Source organism: Diachasmimorpha longicaudata, chromosome 9 (genome assembly GCF_034640455.1).
Source record: "Diachasmimorpha longicaudata isolate KC_UGA_2023 chromosome 9, iyDiaLong2, whole genome shotgun sequence".
NCBI classification, from domain to species: domain Eukaryota; kingdom Metazoa; phylum Arthropoda; class Insecta; order Hymenoptera; family Braconidae; genus Diachasmimorpha; species Diachasmimorpha longicaudata.
In genome coordinates this window covers 7,249,553-7,265,398 of record NC_087233.1, presented here as the reverse complement: position 1 = coordinate 7,265,398, position 15,846 = coordinate 7,249,553, and the positions used below count along the sequence as shown (strand labels likewise).

General features: G+C 40.9%; 2 protein-coding genes across 4 annotated transcripts in view; one reads left to right on the top strand and one right to left on the bottom strand.

Moving 5' to 3' along the window:
- The window catches only part of LOC135165878 (uncharacterized), a 29,834-nt gene that overhangs the window by 1,744 nt on the left and 12,244 nt on the right, over positions 1-15,846 (bottom strand). The window contains exon 15 of the mRNA XM_064127642.1: positions 4,882-5,125. The gene's annotated coding sequence lies outside the window, so the exon portion shown is untranslated. The remainder of the gene's footprint in view (positions 1-4,881; positions 5,126-15,846) is intronic.
- On the top strand, positions 176-3,040 carry LOC135165879 (uncharacterized). Of its 3 annotated transcripts, none has more exons than XM_064127643.1 (3): positions 176-277; positions 1,131-1,171; positions 1,355-3,036. In XM_064127643.1, exons 2-3 carry the CDS (start codon positions 1,156-1,158, stop codon positions 1,642-1,644), a joined length of 306 nt encoding a protein of 101 aa, XP_063983713.1. In that variant the 5' UTR covers positions 176-277; positions 1,131-1,155; the 3' UTR covers positions 1,645-3,036. The 3 variants fall into 3 exon arrangements, with proteins under 3 accessions (XP_063983713.1, XP_063983714.1, XP_063983715.1); XM_064127644.1 differs by having other exon boundaries at positions 253-392; positions 1,355-3,039; XM_064127645.1 differs by lacking the exon at positions 176-277 and adding an exon at positions 672-868 and having other exon boundaries at positions 1,355-3,040.

The following is a 15,846-nucleotide window of genomic DNA, read 5'->3' as shown; positions in this document are numbered from 1 at the left end:
ATGTTCCGCGGTTGTTGGAGAATAAATTAACGATTATATTGAGGAGTCTATTAAGCGGTTAATGATGCTATATCGATTAAGAGAAAAAAAAATTCTGGATTTGCGTTTTAACCAGTGTAAAACCCCTCTTTATCGGTGATTACCGAGGCACTGAGGAAACACGCATACTGATACCACGATGCCACAAATCATTGAGCGCCTTCAACTTATCGAGTCCCACGATTGTGTCAGTCGCGTGCAAGTGCTGTTAGACGTTCCGGAAGGAAACTACTCCACGGTAAATAGAATATTTAAAAAATATTTGTGTATTTGTTCGAGTCAGTGGAGTGCTCCGACCGGAGAGTTTTGATACACGAAGATAAATATTCAGGAAAAATTACGAAACTATTCAGGTGAGACAGGCGAAAGGGGAATTGGCATGCGGATTCCCCAGCGCTTACGAAGCAATAAAAAATTCGTTCTTGGAGCGACTGTGACGGTTACCGTCGTATTGACGATTAAACCAGCGCATTTTCCGCTGTATCATATTGCCCACTGTTGCATTTCTTTTTTGGGGGGGGGGGAAAGTCGCGAAAGATGCGGAAGGCGAGAGGCGAATCGATTCTACAGTTGTACATGCCAGTTTTCATTTTATCCCCCTCGAGTTTTTCCCATTTTTCGTTACTGCATATGTACCAATGCGACCACCGATGGCCCGTTGTTTTCGTTCACGCGACGATAATGTAAAAATACGTATTCGATTTGAACGGTGCACCACTGTACCATTGTATTTTCATACCTTTTTCCGTACGACTGGGGCGTTTTTTCCATTTTTCAATCTATCCTGATCGGAGTACACGCGGGGGTGGTTATACTGGGCCATCCGAAGGTAAATATTCAGTTAAAATTACGGAACTAGTCACGTAATTGGAAAGGAGAAATAATTTTATGGGGTTTTTTAGAGGAATGAAAGGGGAGACGTCGAGGAAATCATCAGGATAATCCCCGATCAAAGTAGAAAATCGCACCCCTGATTGTTCCTGGGATTTTTTTGAACTTATTCGGAGTTTAATTGAAATATTTTACGGAGCACTTTATTTTTAGTATTTTTTTATGTTTGATTATGTTGATAAAATCATTCTCATTTGCAGGTATCAACTGTGTGAATTCAAGAGCATGTTGCAGAGTCAAGGTAATCATTAGTATAAAGATAATTCTTTTAAATGATGTGGGTGGGAAGACAACTGACCTAACCGGTCTAGTAAGGTCAGCTGGATTCACACGTCAATGAATACCAGTCATTAAATAAATGTGATTGCTGTTAGAAAATGGCAGGTAAAAATTAAAAAAATCAGGAAATTTTTCGATTTGACAGATTCCCTCCGAAATCGTGCAAGGACGGATACATCAGATGGAGTTCCACCTGGAGACCCTCACGAAACAGTTGAGGAAGAGCCTGAGCTTGCAAATAATGGCGGAAGATCAGATTCATCGGCGATTGAGGAACAGGAGGACGAGAGTGAAGAGGTTGGGGAGGTGAACGCGTTCTGGCGTTTGTATGAAATAATCATATGGTACTACCGCTATTTCAGCAACAACCTGGAGAATATCATCGACGAGCTGACACTCAGGCTTTTTAATTTCTATTTCGGAGTGCATCAGTAACCGCAGTAAATTAATTGCTCTCGCAAATTAAATTTTTCTAAATTGCAATCGCCTGCGGGAGTGCATTGACTCTTCAAAATATTCCGGAATTTATGAGGGATGAAATTTTTTTCGAATAAAATGAGATCCACGAAATGATCTCCATAAAAATTTCGCAATCTACAATAAATTCCGAGATGTTTATCAGAAACTGAAGTTGAAATGATGTATTTTATTTTACGGCACTGGTACTAAATTATTGATAAAACTGCGGGTATTATTCAAATACTTGACGAGAATTTTTCAGTACATTCCGTTTGTATTTATTCTCCATCGCATAAAGTTCGCCGCATTTATTGCGGACGAGTAGGACTTTCCGGACGCCAAATCGTTTAGAAAAATCTACTTTTCAGAAAAATAAAAAAAATATATTGCCATCCCCCCTATTGTCTCCAGATCTAATATCTCAATTGACTTCAATGAAATAATTTCCGTAACCCCCACAAATCTAATTCGTTTTCCTCAGCTTTTGTGTACCATCGGCAACAGTCAGGCCAGCTGCTGTGCAGCTGGCTCGGAAAACTGGGTTTAGATATTCATGAGGTGATCGTAAAGGATGCAGGGCAATCTCTACGAGAACGATGCGTTTGTATTCTCACTGGGGGTAAAAAAAAAATACTTTTTCCTCCGCCAAAATCGAAATTCATTATTTACATCCGCATCCTCGAGTTTTACGTCATCGCGATATATTCTGTTTTACCACTTCATTCGATTTCGCGAATTATGATGGAATTTTTGTTGACTCGTCAATACGTCAGACATAAAGCTCCGATCGACTAGACATTTCATATGAGAAGAAATTTAAGCTGCATTCAAACACGAATTGTGAAGAAGAAATCATATCTACCTTAGACATCTGTATTTTATGTCGAAAGCTTTATGTTACTGGTGCGGCTGATACCTGGCATTGTATTGTTGTCCTCCTCCACCGTCTGTATGAAACCACCGGTATACACCGACCCAGTTCTGATTCGGAATGCTTCTCAGATTGGCTGAGGGGTCGTGAGCAAGTTCAAAAATATATACACAACAGTCTCTTTATCCACATTTCTATAGTGAGATTTTTATGTCATGTATTCTTCGAATAAACTCAAGTATCTCTGACGTTTCGAAATAAGAAATGAAATTCTAAAGACAAAAGCTGGGGCGAATCTTACGTAATTTATACTTTTTGTTGGCAACTCCCCTCCTATCCGGCTAGCGATCTGTATTTTTTAGAAATCTACCGACAAATGGCACATGGACGAAGGATAATACCCCAGCATTACAGCCTCCAAAGCTCCCCGTGATGATACAATAATAATTAATCAATTCATGACACAATTAAAATGGTAACTATGACACTCAATGTCAAGTACGATATTACGGCCTCGGCGCCATTCACACGTCCCGCATGTCATTATGATAATTATAACGATAGCCATTGAGAATGAAAATCAATGCAACGAATTTCTCGGGGTAAATGAGAGCAGAAAAATTTGACAACTAAAAAGTGGTAGAGCACGAAATCTTTAGCTTCTCGAGAAACTTTCCTGAAGACTCTTTCATCCTTCCACTCATTTCGTAATTATCGTGGTGTTGGTAATTACCAAACTGCGCTGACCCGTTTGAAAATTTAACAGGTACCGCCCCCTCGAGTGAAAACCTGGCCACAGCATCTTGTTCTCTTTTAAAACTCCAGTCACGACTGCACCAGCCTCTTAATTTCCCTTTTGGCTTAGACTTTGTCGAGAGGATCTCAAAGTAAACGGGAATAATGTTTTACGAGGGTCCTCATTGAATAATCGAGGGTCCCAGAAAAAAATTAGTGTTTCGAATGACTCAAATATCGATAAATACTGGACGTGAGGCGATAATGACCAAGATTCAATATTTTTCACTGGAATATTTACCGCTCAGAAAAGAATAAGGAAAACAAAGTGCGGGTGATTTTACAATCCATTCTGAAAATATGAAGCGCGAAAAGTCGGATGAATTATCGGAGGTGGGAATGAGATATGACGGGTGAGAACCTCCGGTACATTGGATGAGAGGCGCCATCATGACCGGAAGCCGCCGGACCGGATGAACTTCATCATCCCTTCCCAGACGTCGTATTCTCAAATATCTAGGGATAACACTTGATTCTCGCATCCCTTTTTTCAGCGTAAGAAATGTAATAACTCTAGTTGGTGTAAAAATAACCGATGGAAAGATGAAATATCGAGTGGATATGGGAAATTGGGAGAGAAATTTCGCGAATCAATAGCCTAATTTTTCCTTCTCGCATGTCCATTCGCTTCAGAAATTACCACATATTTTTTTTCTAATAAATTATTGATCTATTAAAAAATTTCTATTACAATATTTTTAAAATAAAATATGATAAGTCCTGAAAATCACCCTTTTCTCACCCTTAAAATTTGTCAGCTCTAACTTTCTGCTGACAGAATTATTTACCATTAACCCATAACCCAGAGACCTATTTCCACCCGATGAAAAAGACTTGATAAATATTTTTTAACGGGTGCATTTTACGTCGCGAAATATCACTAAAAAATGTGCGAGAGGTTTATGCGACATCATAGAGTCGCATAAAGCTGGTAATAATCCCTCTTGGTGAGGCTACGACCGTAAATTCTACGACACTCTCAAGCTTGTGATCATAATACACAGCGTCATAGAAAAAAAAACTTCATATTTCAAAGCTCATGAGAAAATATAACCGGGAAATGATTTAACGATTAATCAAATCAGTTTTTACAGTGATCGTATGTTTGCGATTAAGGGTATCGGGGTATGAATTTAATGACAAAAGTTTTCAGGATCAAGTGGAGATGGCGGTGCCGAAGGGTTGCGGATCTTTATGGGGTGCAATCACTGAGGGCAAGGGTGGTGTTTATTCAGAGCGCGGATACTACCGGAGGACAACGGTCATGTTTTACTCGATTAGAGAGATTAACACATAATTCCGGAGGTTAATTGCCGTGTAATATTGGTCTGGAGGGTGAGTATTGGCATTACTGTGAGCAGATGTCCCTTACTTATCGCACAAATGTCCCTTAATTATTTAAAACTGACCAAGGCCTCGCATAAATAAAGGGGATGAACAGGAGCGCAGTCGGCGCGAGCCGAGACACCTGGGGACTGTCCGCTCATCGCCGAGAATGAAATTAAAAAAAAAATTTTTATATTAATAAAATTTGGGCAAAAACTCACCTAAGAATTTCAATCTCCACCGAAAATCAACGTCGATTCCCTTAACGAAACGTCGTAGATCGCCACGTGAGGGTTGGAACATTAATCAAGCCGGTGTTGCGGTGGGAAATTAATTCCCGTCACGAGGCCACAGGGGTATCAGCCAGGACGTCTCGATCCTTTCTGTCTCATCCCCAAATCCTCATCCCCTGTTTGGCGTATGCGTACTTCAATCAGCAATAATGCCGTTGAGACTGGTGGGTGTCTGCGTGAGAAATTCATTATGTTGTAATATTCGTCACACCGTACCTAGAGGACTGACGGAATCCGACGCTGATGGAACTCGTTAGTCTAAATTTATTCATTTGTATCAGCAAAATTGCTACTTTTTGTCCACCCCCCTGCGTGGTAATTCCCCCGCCTCTCATTTATAATAATTTTGATGCAGTTCCACTACTCAACTTATCCGCATAAATCACCGAAAATCCGGGTAATGGGTGTATATGTGCATATTGTATATATTTGTAATTTGGGTACACGCGATTGTCGGACGGGACAACTTGTGAATTCGCCCAGGGTCATGGAAGTGCAATCGGCCAAATGAGACTGAACTGAGTTTTCGCAAAACATAACTCAATATGCCGTGACGCCCGCCGGACTCGGTGTTCCCCCAGTGCTCCGACTCCACAACGTCGCGACATAGTTATCCTCCGGGCTATATACACGATTTTCCACGTAACGCGAGAGTAGTTTTCGTGAAATGTTATGTTGAGAAGAGACTCCGGTGGTATTACGATGCTTTGGATAAAAATCGGAATGCGTAGGAGGTGTAATAAAAACGGACATTCTCATGACTGCTGTTGTTTTTCCGATACGGTTAATGGGAGTTTACCTTTCTGGGGGTTTCTCGTCGTTGATACTACGGTGGTAATGGGACATTTATTTTTTAGGTCACCGCGGGGAGGGGGAGGTATTTATGTTCCTCGGGATTAAATATAGAGCGCGATTCTTTCAAGAATTCAATGGCGAAGGGGTAAAATGAGGTAAGTCACTGTTGACGGTTCCCCGGTTTTTGATGAACATTTTTGTTGTGATATTTTTTGGGGAGCGGATTAAGAACTACAAGGAATGTCTTAATTAATATGGCGCTATCTCTTCTACATTCGGAGATATATATTTATTTTTACGAGACAGACACCTGGGTAAAAATAATTTTTTATCATTAGGATAAGGAACGTCTATCGCACGGTTCAACGACAGACATTTTTAATTTTTATCGGTGAAAATCCTTCGACATCGTCAAATATAAAAAAATTACGTCAAAGAATAAATTCGGAGTCTCCGGGGCGCGGCGGAGCAAGTAGAAAGGGTCAACGATGAGGTAAACGAACGATCCGAGACTCGCGGCACCGGTGTCCGATAGTCATATATACATACATACATATATATGTACATATATATATATACATGCAGCTCAAGAATTTAATTTCTTCTTTTCCGTCTCAGCTTATATAAACTCAGTCTGAAATTCTTGGAGATAAAAAGTTTCTCGCTGACTCTCGGAATAAATTCCGTATATATAAGGTTGAGCATTTATTTCCTTTTACATGGCCACCATTTTTTTCACCTTCTCGGCTGATTCCTCCTGAATGAGAGGCATGAAAGATTGAAGATTGGGGGAGAAAACCAGACGCGTTAATCGGCTCCGTAGGGACTCCTTAAATCAGGGGAGTCGCTGAATTCATCGGGCGCTGAGCAATTATCTCATTTATTATTTTTTTATCATTTTGTTTACCTTTTGCTGCTGGTCTTATCACTACTGAGATTGGGGAGTGTCAGAGATTGCAAACACCAAGGGGACGGGTCCCAATTTTCCCCAAAATCTGACGAATAATTTTCGCCCGTAAAAATGTGTCACGGTCGAACGAAAAATTGTAGCTCATGTGAAAAATGTGATAAAAATAGTTTAGGGGCGGTAAAATTTTTTTTCGACAAAGACTCATTGAGAGAAAAGGTATCAAGAGAACGGAGACAGCCCCAGTTTTCCCGTAGTTTCGCCTGAGCACACGTATAACCCGTTGAAGCTCAAAAAAAATTGTTTTATTTTCGTTAAAACCCCAATAGCCCGGGCGACTTGGAGCGTTAATCCAGGTAACAAAGGGTTTCCTGTCTCGCATCTAAATGGAAATCGATTTATATTTTTTTTTCCCCCGGTCCCTATCGTCGAACGATTCGACTATGACTCGGTCCAGTGCTCACTTTATAGCGTACGTAAAAACCATGGCCGAAGTGTACAGCTACATTTCAACGGTGAGGAAGAAATTTTTAACCAATTTAAAAACTTTCAACACTGTTTTTCAATATTCTCGACGGAGTGGTTATTCATGTTCAATTATTTCTTTGTTGAATGTGAGTGATTGGAGTGCGCGTGGATTTTAATGGGGATTTATGGGCTGCAACGAGACGAAAAAAACGGTTCAATAAATCGTTTGGGTGGGATAGTTTCAATTATAGGTAGACAATGGGAAAAATAGTTTGGAGTTTACGGAGACCAGTTACAGAAGGAATAGAAATATTTTACATTATTCTAAAGCCAACTATAGTGATGGAAAAAAATTATTTCCCATAAATTTGGATTTTCTGTTCCTCGAGAAAGAATTCTAACAATCAATCCTCATTTTTTATGTATGCAAGCATGACATAGCTATAGTTTTAATCCTTAGCTTACCCGTGTCCCCCCCGAGAAGCCATTATTCATCGATTGGAATAGCAATATAATCATTCTCCCTGAAAGCTCATTCATTAAACCACAAATATCTCGTTCATCAGCCTCTCTTCGCCTCGAAAGGGCGTCTGTCTCGATATCCGTAGAAGAGGGCTTTAATCCAAATTGAAGAATAATACCCTTCGGCTAATCCACCCATAAAGTTCACGGCTAGACGCCTAGAACGGCTCGTGCATGAAAGTCTATAGAATCCTGCGGTTAGGAACACCCGGGAAAATTTGAATATTCAAAATGAAAAGAACTGAAGCAGCTGGAAAAAGCTAAAGAGAGCCAGGAAGCCGTTTTAACGCTGATAGTGTTCGGTCTGGGCTACTCAGATTTTTTTCCACCCCCTTCTGCTCTCCCTCACCCACTCGACCTTTTCCTCGTCTTTTTTAAATCTCCATATTCTTTTAATCCGCGTTATATGCATAGCTACCCGGCGTTAAAGTTTTTCCTCTTATTCCGTCGCGCTAATTTTTGCTCTTGTGATACAAAAGGATTTTCTATGTGCGGTGTAATTGTATTGCCTTAATAACTTTATTATGCGAGATGTGTATGAGCGCGGGATCACAGGAAGGATTTTTGTCCAATTTTTTTCATTTCTGAAAAATATATACAACGTCACTAGAAATTATAGACAAAAATAAAAGGACTAGCACTTCTTTCCATAAAAAATGAAATTTCACTGATACTACAAGGAAACAAGCGGGTGTGTGCACCACCTCCCGGTTGGTCCGCAAATTATGCAAGTCCAGGATAGTTCCCCCGAACTTTACTTCTGCGTAACAGTTAGGGAGACTTAGTTACATACGGGGACGAGAGCACTGGCGAGGACACAGTTATAGTTGCATTGTTATTGCGACCAGTTCTCTTTATGCAGGTGGGCGACAGAAAGCCCCCTCCCCCCCGGGTTCTGCGTATGAGTGAGTGGACGGTTCAACGTGTGGGTGAACGGGGACGATGAGAAGGTGTACACCAGAGTGTTGAGACGGAGTGGGACAATTTTTGAACAGTGGGTGGGGTGGATAGTTTGGCGTGCCTAGTTTCAGCCACCGAGTTACCAACTTATTCCAGGGCTGAGGGATGCTATACTGTCTGTACGAACACTCGAGCCAAACCCCTGTGACCTCAAGATAAATTGTTTTCACGTGTTGGGTGTGTTAAAATCGCTTTTTACCCCTGTGCAGGGTATTATGGGGATGAAAACCAATGTTCTCGAATCAATTAAATGCATCCATCTACGAGGAGAAGCTGAAGAGGTACGAAAAACCCGCGAATGTTTATTAGAAACCAACGAATAATTTTTTTTTCTTTTTACTGGATGATCTAATCGGATTTTAATTAAATCGAGAGGGAAAAATCGGCGAAGCTTTTGCTCTCTCCACGTCTCACTCGTGCAACATCGTAATGGATTCCTCTCCTACAACGCCGTGAAACTGATTACACCATTCGTGATAAGGAAGTCATATGACTGATCTCACCGAGAGTAACAAACATTAAGACGAATGACGCGAAGAAGAGGGGAAGAACAGAGCCCTCGCGCACTCAGCTCGTCTCACATTATATTACGATCCGAGACGTATATCATAGGTAGTGGCATCTTTGGGTTAACGAGATTCGTATACACGTCGTTTGATGTCAAGGAAATCAAGATTTTACCGGGAAGTTTGAGGCGCTTCCTTACAGCGAGAGCTTGTAGGTGAAAGCGAGTGGCTCCGGTATTTCCATTCTCTCAGCAAATGCAATATACCACGGACCACTCGACTTGTAATCCACAATGAAATTGTTTTTCATGTTTCACGATCCAGAGTTAGAAAATTACTTTTTATTCTATAGAGCGAATCTGGAAATTTTGAAGAGTAACACGAAATAAATAAATTGTATTAGATGTTTGGCGGTGAATTTTGATTGAAAGTTGAGCTGCAATCGAATTAGGGATTGGTAAAATCCATGGTTTTTACTTCGACATTTGGGGGATTAATTTTCTAACAGTATAACGCACTTATTTGTCATTAGCATTTCACCTCCAGGCTCAACCCCCTTTCTTGCATAAAATACACTTGTGAAATTTCCCTAGCATGGGAATGGCTGCACTCGTGTGGGTCTGTATACCAGAATGTTAGATGAATGGGTTGCTATGGTTTTAGAGCGTTGATAAGGTTTCGCTGGATTTGGTTGAGGCTTCTTGTAAGCCGGTAATCTTCGGTGAGTAACAAAACACAGCCGGTACCCTCCGGGGTGATATTCAAGTTGGTACTTTGGTACTTCCTTGAACTCGGAGGAAACCATTTGTGTCACCATGATTTGCTGGAGTTGATTTTCCACTAAAAACCGTGTAGACGATGAATTTTTTGTTGGTGGTTTAAGTGAAAATGTCCAGTAGTCACTGGAGCAACAATTTTTCCGATTTTTTACCGATAAATTCTCGTCGGACAATTTTTATCGAATATTTCCCCTCCAGCGTCTATCGCGATGATCTTAATTCGACAGGAAAAATCCACGCAGGGTAAAAGGACAATGTGAGGGCATGGACAAAGACACGGGGATTAGCCGAGTCATTGCTTAGGGAATTCAGTAGTTTCTCCCCCCGTTCATCTCCATTTTATGTACACAGACTACGGTAGCATATTCGATGCAATCGAGATACGCGGAATTCACCGAAAGGATTAAGCCCGGGTTTCACGAAGAATATGTATGGCCGAGTCAAAACCTCTTGGTATTCGTTCATCGGAGGGTAAACATTTTACATAATCCATGGGGGGAAAATACTTTTGAGTATAAAAGTTTTCCTACTGCATTCGCTATTCTGACTAGTGCACGAGGCGGAATATCCGAGTGCCTCGCTTCTGCCGGAATAAGGAAGGGAATGTTATTTAATTTCATGAACTATGAGGACGAATGAAGCTGTATCACATGAACAATTTGAACGGGTTTGCGGTGGTGTAATTCGAAAAATTCCAATCGTTTCCTGGGTTTTGTATCGCTTTGTGAGTAACTGATAGGGAAAATGTTTGCGATTGCGAAAATTTGGAATTTAATTACACGGACGCATTGCTATTCGATGAAAATATCTTTGCGGTTCTATTACGAAAGTTAATTATCATATTAAATTCACATAATCATTGGAGAGAAATATTTCGAGAGGGCATAATAAATTAATCAATTTTTGAAAATAAATCAAAATTTGTCACTGATGGTCATATATTTTCCTCTCCAATCGCGCATATATTACCGGCATTTGAATGTTTGAATAGTATATTTTATCATCAATGAAAGGAGATTAATTAATTTAATTGACAAAGTGCATGCGCCCACTAGCAATTCCCCAATGATTTTGCCAGTGCTGCGAGAAAATAACTTTGAATATTTGGATTAAATTCAATGGCAGTCAGTTTCCCGATGATTTTCATTGCATTGCATACGATAAATAAATTTTCTATGTATACATAGAATATTTATTTCTACTTACACATAATTTCCGGAAATAATCCATCAAGTAATTAATTGAAAATTAATTATTGAACTGTACAGACGTATCATCATTCAATAATATTTTTCTACACGCTCTAGTACACCAAAACCCGCAATTATTTTGATTGATAGATGAATATAAATTTGTCAATCATTGAAGGGAATGCTACTGTCAATAAAACATTTGGAAAATTATAATTTTCATGATACACCGAGTGAACAGCTTCATGTAAATTAATGGCTCATAGCGGGGTATTAATTAACGCTTCGATGGGGATTTAGGCGAGCGAAAATTTCAAAAAGCTGAAAATTCTCGGGAATTACTATCGATCATATGATAATAAACGCTGGGCGTTTGTTGCAACGACGGATTTCATCCAATGGAAAATCCCGGTACTGTGTACATTGCATACGTGTGGCCCAATCGTGCAGGTATTTGTTGATGCTCGTGAAGGCGCGGGGAGGGTAACGGGGGTGACAAGGAATAATGCAAATAATTGCGAGAGAAGGGTTGACCGGTGTGCCATTGCTATTAGTATGGCAATCATCGTTGCTATCGATCCTCCACACTTACACATTCAATTTGAATCCTCCTTCACAGCTAAATTCCCGTGAAATCCATTGGTCGAATGCGTGTGTGCGCTTGAATCCTCGATTCTCTTTAAAGATGATTCCATTCAATTTTGAATTCAAGGGTAAGGCTGATTTATCGAGGGCCGGTTCAGAGCTGGTGAATTAATGGCGAGATTAATGACACCTAAATTGGAACGTAAATCCGTGAGGTTTTTGGCACCCGGAGGAGGAGAGCAATCGGATGAAGATTATAATAAAATGTGGAGATGGAGAGGGGATGATTTTATGGTAATTTTGATCGGCGACCGGGGATTAATTGGGAGTAATTGACGATATAATGAGACTTCGGTGATTCAATAGAAACACCCGACTCGAAGGCCTAAATTTAAAATTTCTTTGCCACCATAAAGACTTTAAAATGTCGGCGTGATGGAATATCTGAAATGCAGACATCCTTTTTCCCATTCTAAACTCTTTAAATGCAACGACTTTTTCCGCCCCCCTCCCCATTATTCTGAAATAACATCTCTGAGTAATGTGTATACTGTGTACCGAGGATGGTTATTCGGTGGATAATGTTAAAGCGACTGGCTCTCGGTGTTTCAGCCTTTCTAATACGATTTAACTGTAAGAAATATGTGCGACGTGCAGGCGGTTGGAAAAGATATTGGTGAATTACTACTTGGAGTAGCAAACAGCAAGGAGAGCATCTAGGAATCAAGGAGACCGGTCTGGAATTTCTTGGGGTGATGGTAAACTACAGGCGCACAGGCTTGTACGAGCCCATAGAGCAAAAGGGGAGACACAGGGGGTGGCTGGCTTGACGCGAGAGTCGTTGCAATTAACACGAACGTTTAATTAAGCATCCCCCTACGTGCTCGTAGACGATGTTATTCTCACATACCTGGGTGATACTGTACCCTTTCACCTTGATATATAACCGGTACTAACAATTATTCGTGCCACGTTCCCATGGGTTACTACACGACTCTGGAAGTCTATCTTTGGGGGTTTTAATTGATGGTTTTTTTGGAAGCGATTAATTCAGCATTTCTGGACGGGGCCAACGTTTATGATTCGCCGGGATATCAGGGGAGGATATTACTCATATTATTTTTAATTACCTATTTTTTTTTTATTAAAAAAAATTTGATGGCGGATTTTATCTCTTCAGTTACTGACCAGCTCAGCATATGCTTCGGGTATTTTTATAAATAAAAATTTCCACTGTCATCGAAGAACCCAATATTAAATTACTAGTTTTCAGTCCTCTCCCCCCCCACGCCCCTGTTGCAAAAGAATAATCAAAACCGATAATGAAAAAAAATCATGGGGCGTTGTTATAGTATTTGAAAACTATATTGACACATAAGATAAAAAGAATTTCAATTTTGTTGGCTCTCGGAGGCCGTATTCAATTGACTATGCGAGTTGATACAAACAAAACCATACGAGTTGGGCAATGGTCAATTATTCCCAACCGAGAGGTGGATTTTGTACGGGCTCACCCCCACCCACCCCTCCTCCCTTTACTCGTGCGAAACAGCTATTGAATACTGGATAACCCTAGCTCTCTGTTGGATTCTGGTCAAAGGCTTTTTCCAGGGCTACGAAATAAACTATCTATGATAATCTAGTACCGCGTGCGTGTCAACTATTTCCATTTGATGATCCATCGGTTTCATCCAATCTCCGAGGGCAACTGGTCTATTGTAGACTCCGTGTGATGTGCACAGCACAATATTGTATTGATTAGATTGCGCTGTGGTTATATTTCAAAGGGAAAGGACATTCATAAAGCCGGTAATGGCGGGGTAATTGCTTAGATTTTCCAATAGCTGGATTAGCCTCATGATTATGGGCATTTGTGGGAGGAGAGAAATTTGTTATAACAAGTCAATCAATACTGTGTCACTATCAGTCAACAGTATCTCACATACGGCAAATTTTACCGTTTCAGTAATCACGTTAATTTTTACCAGCAATTTAGTAATAATTTAATGGCCATTTTAATTAGTCAGTGGTAATTTTCGTTGGATTCCAGTCACTTTTTACCAAAAATTTCTCTCCGAGTGATTCTACAGTTACCGAGGTTCGTTCTCATCAGCCGAATCATTCTATCAGGGTACGGGGGCTTCCGAAGCCTCCGGACTGACCGGTAAAATAGGGAGATTGATTGGCGATCGTTATCCCTTTCACATTTTACTTTCGTGTTTTTTTTTTAAATGTTTTTTCGTCTGCTTTTGAACTATTCTGCTTTTTTTTTTCAACATTTCGATGGAATCCGGGAGATGCGATTTCCAGCGAATCATAAATTCCCGCGGTCCCGAAAATAGCGGTACTCCCAGGATACGCATAAATACAGCTTATCGTCGCTTATTGGCGCACAGATTGATATTCCAACTAGGTGGGTGTACGATGTGGCCACCAGAAAGCTTATGAAAAGAAATATGCGGGCAGTGGGTGAAATGATTTATAGATATTTATGCGGGGTAATATGGTCAATGGTGAAACAATGTGGCGGGGGGAGGGAGGGGACTCCCCCGACGCCCCTCTTCGGCTGACGAGGGCAGGGGGTTGCACTCTCTCACAACAATCTTATTTACGAGCGATAGATTTATCTGGAAATACAATGAGAACGGGCGAGAACAGGGAAAATTTATACGTGGATTCGTCTTTTCTCTGTTTTCCCTGTTCGCGCACCTTCTACGGTCTCTGCTTTCTTTTATCCGGTGGGGGCGGGGGGGGGGATTTACTAGGCGATTACGCGAGATGAATCGATGGCGATGGGGTCAGCGCGGTCCAGGTACGTTCCGAGGACCTGGTTGCTGCGAAATTCAGGGTAAATTTAAATTATTTTGGGACTGTGAGAGGTCAGTTCTATAAAGTTAATGATAACAAGAAATAAAAACTCGGTAATATCGCTAGTGAATTAATTTCACCCCTCCCAAAATTTTCCACCTCTCGCAACTTTAATTTCCTATTTCTACGTGCGAGAATACGACGGAGAAACGCGGCTACGTCGATATTGTTAACGAGGTTAGAGTAAAGCGTAGAGTTTGCCCCTCGTCCAGTGGACACTACATGTGTGAGTATCCCCTGTTTGCTGCTGTTTCTGCTAGTTGTGTGTACATTCGCCGACGATAGCAGAATATCTAGCGTTAGCTATCTCGGTTCAAAGGTTAGAGCCGTATCGTGTCAGCTGTTATGATCGAGAACAAAAAGGTGGGTTTTTGCGGGCGTAGGCGGATGTAACAGGTGTCAATATCGAGGAGATACCACTTGGGGGTTAAAATTTCTGCAGGGGTGACGCCCTCTACCCTTCGGATTTTTATAATTTCTCGAGGTCATTCGAAAAACCTTCGGAGGCATATCAATCTCCACAAATCGAAGAATTACATTATTTAAATATATTCAGAGGTAAATTATTTAAAATTCTAACCAGGTACTTAATTAAAAATTAAAAAAAAAAACGGAAGATCCTTAAATGATATTACCGAGAGGTTATATTCGCTGATTAATTGCCCGCAAATATCCTCATACACACGTAGACATTCGTGCATGGCATCGGTGAAGTTACACTCATGCTGAACGATGGATCCTGTGAATTCTAGCCGGACTAAGTCTGTGAGGTGGACCGTTAGGATCTTATAATGCGACCGTGTGTCAGGATCAAGCTTGTATCCATAACGCATTGAGATATCCTCACGTATCTGAATGAAGAATCGATCTGGATTACGGGCTTTAGCATGCCGAATTCGTGATAGGATAAAGCTATTCCATCCCTGTTCAACTAACTCTCTCTCTCCCCGCCTCACCCCCCTCAGCCGCCCGCTCCCGACCCCCTTTCACCCAGTGGTCAACATCAGATCTAGTTGTTGGTAATGCTGCAAGAGTACATCCTATCTGGCGAGCAATCGGACCCTTGGTCCTGCTATTTTCAAATCCTATAACCACTGTTCAATACAGTTATACCCGAAGGTACAGCGCATTGAACTCAATACCGCAAGCGAAACGAACTTGTAGAGGACATCTGATGTGGGAGTCGTGAAAACGCTTCGATAATTGAAGATTTTTTAATTCGGAGGGAAATGTAAAAAAATCGGTTTTATATTTATCTGGAGGAATTCTCCTTTCAGGAAGTATTCGATGGAATTGTCCACATATGCTCGCGA